The sequence below is a fragment of the Camelina sativa genome, chromosome 15, assembly GCF_000633955.1.
Source record: "Camelina sativa cultivar DH55 chromosome 15, Cs, whole genome shotgun sequence".
Taxonomy (NCBI): Eukaryota; Viridiplantae; Streptophyta; class Magnoliopsida; order Brassicales; family Brassicaceae; genus Camelina; species Camelina sativa.
Genome location: NC_025699.1, coordinates 28,290,802 through 28,301,193, shown reverse-complemented (window position 1 = coordinate 28,301,193; position 10,392 = coordinate 28,290,802). Strand labels below are relative to the sequence as shown.

Sequence of the window (10,392 nt, the reverse complement as noted above, 5' to 3'; positions counted from 1 at the left end):
ATCATTCTGATGCGTGATGAGGCTGGTGTTTTGAGGGATCAAGAGGGCCACTTGCGCAATGAGCAGGGCCAAAAGCTTGATGCTGAAGGAAACGTGATTGCTGAACCTGTTGTCAACGAGCAGGCTGTCGTGAACCAGCAAGCTGGTGTTGTTGATGATCCGGATCTTGGTGTCGATCGACACCAACCAGGTGGCATCGATCGACACCCACCTGCAGACGTGTGTGGAGCTGCCAACCACGTACAAAACCCAGTTCGACGACAGGAGCACAACCGGGATCTGATCAGGACCATTGCTGACTACAACCGGGCTGATCTGGTGTATGAGAACCGGTCCGCTATTGTTCCTCCCCCTTTTCAGAGGAATGATTTTGAGTTGAAACCTGCGTACTTTCAACTAGTTGGGCAGATACCTTTCTCTGCTTTGCCCAATGAGAAGCCCTTGGACCACATTGAGCATTTTGAGGACCTGGTGACTAGCATCAAAGCTAATGGGGTGACTGAGGACTACATCTTCTGCAAACTCTTCCCTTACTCACTTGCAGGAGAGGCATCTCAGTGGTTAAAGCAGTTGTCAGCTGGATCATTGACAAATTGGCATGATGTCAAGGTGGCATTCCTCAACTACTTCTATGATGATGCAATGTCAGATGAGTTGAGAGTCAAGCTGTCCTCTTTCAAGCAAAGACCAGATGAAGCATTCAAGGCAGCTTGGGTGAGATTCAAAGCTTACCAAAGGGACTGTCCACACCATGGTTTCTCAAGAGTTCAATTGCTCAGTATCTTCTTCAGAGGGTGTGACTGGGAGTATCAGTTAGCTTTGGATGCTGCAAGCCATGGAAACTTCAAGACAAGATATCCTGAAGATGCTGAAGCTTTGATTGAGAATTTGGCTTCGAGTAATAGTACTAAGAGAGCTGATGCTGAAAGGAAGAGATTGCATGGAGGATTTGATGCAAACCAGCTAGCTTCTGTTAATGCTAAGCTTGATTCAGTTCACTTTGCTGCTGAAGTTGAATCATTTGAGCCACAACCTGAGACTAGGAATGAAGAAGCAGATGTCAACTTTATATATGGCAATCAAGGTCAGAGATTTGGCAATCAGCAAGGCAACTGGCCTTACAGTGGGAACTCTTCAGGCTACATTCCCAAACTGGACTACCAGAAGCAGCAACAAGGGAGCAACTTCACAAGGACTTATGGGAACTCATCCTATCAGTCTCCGCCTCCGCAGACTTCTTCTGAGAGTAGAATGGAAGCCATGCTTGAGCAGATTCTTCAGGGACAAGAGAATTTGACAGTGACATTCAATGGGAAGATTGATAATGTCTACAATGAGCTGAATGGGAAGATAGATGCATTGAATGTTCATGTTAAGAAGCTGGAGAGTCAAGTTGCACAGACTGCTGGGTCTGTCAAACGACAAGAGGGGTATCTTCCTGCGAGAACTGAGTCAAACCCAGAGCATGCTTGCAATGCTATATCAGTGAGAGATGAAGAAGTTGATGAAATTGATTCTGCAGAACACGGTGAGAAATCGATAAATCTGTCGACACCAGATGATGGTGTCGATCGACACCAACTGGGTATCGGTCGACACTCATCTCAGACGGAACCACAAGTTGCAAAATCTCAGGTTCCAGCAGTTGAGAGGGTTTACAAACCTAAGATTCCTTTTCCTAAGCCACGAAAGTCTAAGCAGGAGATGGAGGAAGCTAGATGCAAAGCAATGATGGATAAGGTGATGATTGAGATGCCTTTGATTGATGCAGTGAAGCTTTCACCACCACTTAAACGCTATGTTAAGAGAATGGTATCCAATGGTTTGAGCCCTGAGGAAGGAGCTTTGCTAACTAAGGATGTTAGTGCAATTCTGTTGAACCAGCCTGTTCAAAGGAGGAAGGAGAGAAAGCAAGAAGTGGTAGTTTCTGAGAAAGTGAGTGCAGCAATTCAGTGTAGGACTGCTAAGAAGCTACCAGATCCTGGAAGCTTTGTGCTTGATTGCTCAATCTCAGCAGGAAGGTTTTCACACTCACTCTGTGATCTTGGCTCTAGCATCAACTTGATGCCACATTCTGTTGCTGTAAGACTTGGGATGACAGAATTCAAGCCAACTCAGATTTCTCTTATCTTAGCTGATCGCTCCCGACGAATTCCTGAAGGTGTTTTAGAGGATATTCCAGTTAAGGTTGGAAACTTCATGATTCCCACTGACTTTGTGGTGCTGAAGTATGATAAAGAGCCTAATGATCCTCTCATCTTGGGAAGATCTTTCTTAGCTACAGCTGGTGCCATCATAGATGTGCAGATGGGACACATAACACTGATTGTGGAAGGTTTGACTAAGAACTTTGATTGGATAAGCTGAGGAGGGTTCCTACTATTGATGGACAGACTTTTTGTGTTGAGAAAGTGTCTGCTAAACGATCATCAAACTCTGTGTCGATCGACACTGCTATGCTGTCGGTCGACACTCCTCCACATCCGCGACTGAGTTTGTCCAAAATTGATGCTCCAAGTCATAAATCTGTTACTCAACGGAAGACTCATCCCTCCACACTCCAGAGTCCTCAGATGAAGCCAAGATGCACTATACCCAAGTATCATTCTGGTCCTGCTTCTCATGTCGTTGGTAGACCTCATTCATCTACTGCTTATACACCACCTTGGATGATGAGATATTCCTCTGAGAAGCATTCACAGCTACGTTCTGATCCGCCAGACGCTTGAGCTTTGACACAGTCAAGCTAATGACTTAAAACAAGCACTGAGTGGGAGGCAACCCACTGGTAGGAATTACTTATTTTGAATTTTTGTTTTTTTTTTAGGATCACTAACATATTAATTTTTGGTTTTGAGTTTTTATTGTTTCAGAAAAAAAAAGAGTTACGGATACCATTGATCAGCATTGATCGATACCGTCTGGGTATCGGTCGGCACCGATATTGGATCGCAGAAAATAAGAAAGGTTGATGAGTTTCTGAATTGCGAGAATTGGGCCTTTAATTGCAACTGGGCCAGGTCCGATAAAAGAAGCATCACTCGATACGACTTAAATGAGCATCGATCGACACCGATAAAACCGAGGGACACGCGATTAAAACCCCGAGCTGTCTCTTTTGTTTTTCATCTCTCAAAATCGACGAACACCTTCAGATCCTCATAACTTCTCTGATACTGCTCCGTTTTGAGTAATTCAAAGCTCTATCCCACTCGTTTTTGAGTCCTCTGTCCGGATCCAGTCTCAGTTTTGCGATTCAAAGCGATGAAATCCAATAAAAAGCAACGAACCGGAACCGCCGGAGCTAACACTTCTCGCCAAACTCGCCGTCCGCCTCCATCAGCTCCGGCGAAGGATGCTCAGCCACCGACGACCACTCCTTCTACTCCACAAGTTCCAGCTCGTCCTCCATGGCCAAGGTCAGAAGGTAGAAAGATTAGATGTAATAGGATTTGGAATGATGATATCATGAAGGAATTTGAAGAGTCAAATTACATCAATAGGCCAGTGTCAGATGATTGGGATGATTATGATACATTGTTCTATAATGGATGGTTAGGCGTTGAGATTCACCCCACTAAGACACTTGATTTGGTTGCTATGAGCCAGTTGGGTATTAAGGATGAGGTTCTTGCTGTGTTGGATAGGATAGGATTGGGAACCATTGCATCTAGGCAGTATGATATGTATCCTGATCTTGTTCGTCAGTTTATGGCCACTGTGGGAGTTTATTATCAGAATGAAGCAGTTAAGAATGCACAGGAGGGGTTCTTTTCTTTCTTCATTCGGGGTATTCGTTATAAGCTACCACTTAGAGATCTTTGTGGCATTTATGGCTTTGAGAGAGATTNTTTCACCATTCGACGAGAGTGTCGATCGACACTGAAATGGTGTCGGTCGACACCTATGGTAACCCGAGAATCTGTTCATTTTTCATTACAATTTTTCAACACATTTTTGTTTCTTAATTTTCCCTTGCTTGATAACACTGGGGACAGTGTTGTTTAAGTCTGGGGGAGGTTAGTACTAACTACTTANTGAGATCCGGTCCTGAGGTATGTTGTTCGTGCTACTGGGCACACAATTTTGTGTAAGATGGAGCCTAACAAGATGCGAGTGGCATAGTTGATCTTATTGTATTCTGGCTTGTGAGACTTGGTTGCTGGTATTTGTCCTACACCTGCATTAGATAGGCCAGTTAACTTGGGAGCAGTTTTTGCGCATCACTTGGTTACCTTGAAGACCAAACCTTTCACTGGGAAAGGAAAGAAGAAGGAGTATGTTGGGAGTCTTCTGACTCCAATCTTCAGGCATTTTCAGATTGATCTCGGGAGTTGCAGGATCATTGCTGAGCATCCTGTTATGGATGTTGGTTACATGGCACATACTCAGTGGATGAAGAAGCCTTTATTCTGGCGTTTTCGTTCCACCACAGGAGAGCGTATGATTTCGATGCCGCGTCCTGCACTGACAGATATTGGTGAGGATTACCGCCAGTTGGCATTTCAGCCTGACATGAGAGATTCTGTTGCTGCACCCGCTGCTCGTCGCCGACGAGGCGATGCTATTCCTGCTATTGATTTAGATGGTGCTAAGCCTGCTGGGGGTTTTGAGTTTGGTTCTTCTTCTGGGACTGCGGCATTTGAGTTTCCAGAGCCACAGCAGGATCCTGCCACTATGGACCAGGGAGCTCATCAGACTTATGTGGTTTCTGCTTTGCATGCCATCTGGAATGGCATGGCTCGACTTTCCCAGTGTGGCTGCATTCGTCCTACCAGGCGTACTAGGCGCAGGTCCCCTTCGCCATTTTCACCATCTGCTGATCCTGTTTCTGATGAGGATGCTGATGATGCTGACGATACTGATGATGATGATGGTGATGATGATGTTTCTGTTACATTTTAGCTTCTGATCATGGTTCTCTTTATCTTTTTCCCTTTTTAGGATTGAGNAAAAAAAAGAGAAAAATCAGAAAAAAGGAAGAAAAGATGAGGTGATTTTGATCAGTTTAGAGAGGTAGGTAAATTACCAGTGACCTCATTANAACTTATGAACTATCCATCTATCATGTTGCTATTAACCTGTGTTTGTGTTTGAGTGCTTCTTAACAGAATTAACATCAAAGGATTGATCCAACAACACACACAACTAACTGCAACTAACAAGGAGATTCGGCCAAAATTTCACCATTCGACGAGAGTGTCGATCGACACTGAAATGGTGTCGGTCGACACCTATGGTAACCCGAGAATCTGTTCATTTTTCATTACAATTTTTCAACACATTTTTGTTTCTTAATTTTCCCTTGCTTGATAACACTGGGGACAGTGTTGTTTAAGTCTGGGGGAGGTTAGTACTAACTACTTACTTGGTTTTTGTGTCTTGTGTCAAAACCGTATTTTTATTTTTATTGAGTCAAATTTTTCAAAAATTTATGTTGAATTATGATCTCTAACTGATGGTTCTTGTTCTTTGGCTAACACTCTAATGATTCTTGACTAAGCTTGACCTCAGAACTGAAGTGTGGAAAGACTATGAGCTGTATCAACAATCCTGAAAGCCCTTATTCAAACGATATCTAGTTCAACCAATGCTGTCTCAACTTTTATCAGGATTTTAACCGGACTTAATCTCTTACTTTGGGGTTGGAAATCAGTGGACTAGACTTTTTCTTCAGGCCATACAAGACAGTGCAATTTTTCAAAGTATGTCTCCCCTCTCTCTTCCCTTCAGAATTTAAGAAAGAAAAAAATAAGAAAAATCAGAAGAAAAAAAAAAAGAGAGAAATAAAAGATGAGATGATTTTGATCAGTTTAGAGAGGTAGGTAAATTACCAGTGACCTCATTATTCTACTCTTGAGTCAAATGATCACACAAAGCTTGGAAGCGAGGGGTAGGTAAATTACCGATGACCCCGGTATTCGCTTACACCTTTGCTAAAAAAAAGAATATGAAAAGAAGAAAATTGGAAGTGAGAAAAGGGAGAGGAAAGGAGATGTAAGAAGAATGTCTTGGCCTGAAGAGAGTCCATATGCCACTGTTCGATACACCAAGGTAAAAACTCACCTGTACTTGCTTTAATTTATGTAATGAGATGGCAATGGTGAGACTAGAGATTCCAGAGGATTGTGGGATTTGAGTAAGGAATGTTGATGCTTTTCAATTGAAAAAGTATATGAAGTAAGTTCTTCAGAGTCAAAGTGATGAAGAGTGCGAAGATCAGTTACCTGCAGTCAGGCCCGGCCCACCCCTAAAGCAGCCAAAGCATCTGCTTTAGGCCCCATTGGGTTGATTAATGAAACAAGTTCCTAGCTAAGTTGGTTCTGTTGTACGAAAATATACCCCAGGTCATGGTTTCGATGCCTCGAAACAACAGTTTTTGTATTTTTTAAATTGTTTGTATCATATGCTTACAGTTAATATATTTTATAAAATATTTTGTATAATAAATGCTTTAGGCCTAGGTAATCTTAGGACCGGCCCTGCCTGCAGTTGAGTGAATTCTATGTTTTCAAACCTCTTTCGCAGTTCTAAGTTTCTGTTTTGCTTGAGGGCAAGCAAAGGCTAAGTCTGGGGGAGTTGATATATCATGGTTTTTACGGTTTTTAACCATGATATAAGTGTGCTTTTTGAGTGTTTTGATTTGTTTCTAGGTTGTTTTTGAATCTTTACAGGTTATCTAGGATTTTGGCACGGATGGAGCAATTTGGATCATTTTGGAGCATTTTACCGAAGGAAATCAAGTTTGAGTTTGATCAGAGTTCGATCGACACCACATGAGCATCGATCGACACCACATGAGCATCGATTGACACCCGTGTTTGGCCGACGAGAGAACAAGAATTGGAAGTTTTACAAATTTGCCCAAAGTCTTCTTTAATTGCAACATAAGCCCCTGGACGTGTTTTAGGATGTATATATAGTATTTTTAGGTTTTTACAAACCCTTAAGTTATTTTCTAGCAGTTTTTGAGAGAAAAGATATTGAGAGCTTTTGGGAGAGATAGATCTGAATTCTTTGTAGAGAGAAGATTTCTTGAACTCCCTCTTTACTTTTAATATCTATTGCATGTGCATTATTTAATATGTCTAAGTAATTTGCTTGTTAGGTTTAGGAATTTTTATAGGGTTTTTATGATTTATTAGATCTGAGATTTTTAGGGTTCTTAATCTTTTATGATCTTCATCCTTGGTTGTTCTTCACAATAATTCTTGATTGATCACCTAGAATTGTTATCTTAGGGAAATAAATTGATATGAGAATATAATTGTTTTCCTGATTAAACCATTGATGAACAGAATTGTTTATTACAAAGAGATTTGAATTAATAATTCTGTGAACTTATCTAAACCTGTTTTTAAAGCTGATTTATTACTTAGAATTTTACAAAGAGATTTGGATTTTCTGGTTTTAAATTTAGATATTATTTGCAGTGAGAACTGATTTAATTTACCAAAAGTTTAGAGTTCTAGATCTGATTTTTATTGCTTGAACCTTAATTATTTTATTGATTTAATATTTCATAATTTCCTGAGAAATTCCCTAGGCTTAACTCTTTTGATTTTTTGCATTTACAACACTTTCATTTAAATATTTGCATTGTTTTTATTTTAATTTAATTTAACTTGTTTAGCGTAATTTACAAAACTCTATAATCTATTGTGTTTGATCTTGAGTCTCTGTGGATTCGACCCCTAAGTACTGCAGTAATCTCTTGTTTGAGAGAGTAGCTCTAGGGATTAATTTGAGCTTAACACCTCCGAACTTCACTGGATATGCTAAGAAGAAGTTCCTCAGAGATGTGCAACGCTACTTCTGGGATGAGCCTTTTCTTTACAAGCATTGTGCTGACGGCCTCTACAGGAGATGTGTTCCAGAATCAGAAGTACAAGGAATTCTTTTTCACTGCCACGGTTCTAGCTATGCGGGACACTTTGCTACTTTCAAAACCGCGACAAAAGTGCTCCAAGCAGGCCTCTGGTGGCCCATTTTATTCCGAGATGCACAAGACTTTGTCTCCCGATGCGACTCTTGCCAGCGACGTGGAAACATCAGCAAGCGGAACGAGATGCCACAAAACTTCATCTTGGAAATCGAGGTGTTTGACTGTTGGGGAATCGACTTCATGGGGCCTTTTCCACCCTCTTATGGCAATCTCTACATACTTGTTGCAGTGGATTACGTTTCCAAATGGGTTGAAGCTGTCGCAAGTCCTACTAATGATTCGAAGGTGGTCCTCAAGATGTTCAAGCACATAATTTTTCCACGGTTTGGTGTTCCTAGAGTGGTAATCAGCGATGGGGGCACTCACTTTATTAACAAGCTTTTTGCAAACCTTTTGCGAAAACATGGCGTGACACACAAGGTTGCTACCCCTTACCATCCACAGACCAGTGGGCAAGTCGAGATCTCTAATCGAGAAATCAAGAGCATCTTGGAGAAGACAGTCAACTCAACCAGAAAGGATTGGTCCTTGAAACTCGATGAAGCACTATGGGCATATCGGACTGCATACAAAACACCCATCGGCACCACCCCCTTTCGGTTAGTCTATGGGAAATCATGTCACTTCCTGTTGAGTTCGAGTATCACTCCTTGTGGGCGACCAAGCAGATGAACTTCAACGTCAAGACCGCAGCAGAAAGACGCCTTATCCAGCTTAATGAGCTTGTTGAAATTCGCATGGATGCTTATGAGAACACCAAGATATATAAGGAGAGGACCAAAGCCTTACACGACAAGAAGATTATCCCCAGGGATTTTGCTGCGAATGATTTGGTCCTTCTTTTCAACTCGAGGCTGAAGATATTTCCTGGGAAGCTGCGTTCCCGTTGGTCCGGACCTTTTCGAATCAAGGAAGTCATGCCCTATAATGCTGTTGTACTTTGGGACCGAGAGGGCAAAGAATTCACTATCAATGGCCAACGTCTTAAACCGTACCTAGCGGAGTATGACACGATTGAGACCTCCCTCCCTCTGGAGGAGCCACAGGCTGCCTAAGCAGCAAGAAAAGTCAGGCTCGAGACTATAAACAAGCGCTAATGGGAGGCAATCCAACGGGTTTGCATTTGCTTACCCTTCTCTTTTTCGTTTTGTTTTTCTTTTCTTAGGAAATTTGCTATTCTTTACAGAGTCACTCGAGAATCACGTTTGGTAGTGAGTTTGGTTTTCAGGAACAGGTTCTAAACGCAGAAGATGCGAAACCCTTTTCAAGGAAAGTTCCATGGTGGTCAGGATCAGCTAATCCAATTCAGGATTGACTGATCCCCGTTCCAGGTAAGTAAAATCGAGGGACGTAAAAAGAAGAAAAAAAAAAAAAGAGAAGGAAGGAAGAAAACTGGTTTTCGGGTTTATGAACTTAAATTGAACCGGGTTAAACCGGATTCGTGTTCACACCCCATAAAACCTAATTTCTTTTCTTCTTCCTTCCTCCCTCGTCCACAAACTCGATTTCCCTCTCCTCTCAAATCCTCTCTTGTTTGATTCGAATTTTGGGTTTCTTCAACTTGATTTTTCATCCTTTGCCCAACCCAATTTTTGTGCCAATCATTCGAACAAGGTAAGTGTTTCCTCTTCCAAATTTATATTTGGTTTCGGCGATTCCAAGGTTTTCACTTCTCAATTTTTGAGATTTCTGCTATTCTCTCCTCCTCTTTACCGTTGATGAGTGCATTAGTGAGATTGATTGTCCTAGATAAATATTGGAGCTAGATTTAGGTTGCATTAGCTTGAATTTAGCATAGGCTTGTAACATGGATTGATTTAGCTTAGGGAATTTTCGATTGCTTCAATTTTTCAAATATATTGGCTATTTACTTTTTATTGTAGACAATGCCTAAACGAAGCCGTAGCGGTAAGGAGACTGCCACTCCTTCCGAAGAACCGCCAACGAGAGTTTGAAGTGATGAGGATACTAAGGGTTTGAAGCTACTCGGACAATGCAAGATGGAACCAACTCGTTTTGTCGATCGGGAGCTCTTTGAGAAGATGGGTATGCTGTCGGATTTCGATGAGTTGGTGAAAAACATGGGGTTTGGTACTTTTTCTGAGCAAGCATGGGACTAGCTTGATCGGCTCGCTCGAGAGTTCCTCGCCACTGTGCAAGTTGATTCGCCGGGTGGTTCTGATATGATGGCCGAGCAGTGTTCGATCAGCTTCTTCCTACTCAAGAAACACTATGCCATCTCCATGTTTGATCTATGTGACATATTCGGTTTCCCCAGAAACACATTATGCACGATGGAGAAGCTCGACAGTAGGACAGAAATTTGGAAGCTTCTTGCTGCTGGGCAATATGCTTCTCGAAGCGCCAGGCAGTCTCGCATCCGCAACCCCATCCTCCGAATCACTGCGAAGTTCCTGAGTAACACAATTTATGCTAGGGCTGAGACT

At 42.0% G+C, this 10,392-nt stretch overlaps 1 protein-coding gene across 1 annotated transcript; it reads left to right on the top strand.

Annotated features, from left to right (window-relative positions):
* Positions 8,563-9,000, top strand: LOC104748883. Its single transcript, XM_010470462.1, has one exon. The coding sequence runs from the start codon at positions 8,563-8,565 to the stop codon at positions 8,998-9,000; it is 438 nt and encodes a 145-aa protein (XP_010468764.1).

Bases quoted from the DNA above. Each gene is read 5' to 3' on its own strand.
- LOC104748883 (XM_010470462.1), top strand. From the start codon at position 8,563: ATGTCACTTCCTGTTGAGTTCGAGTATCACTCCTTGTGGGCGACCAAG.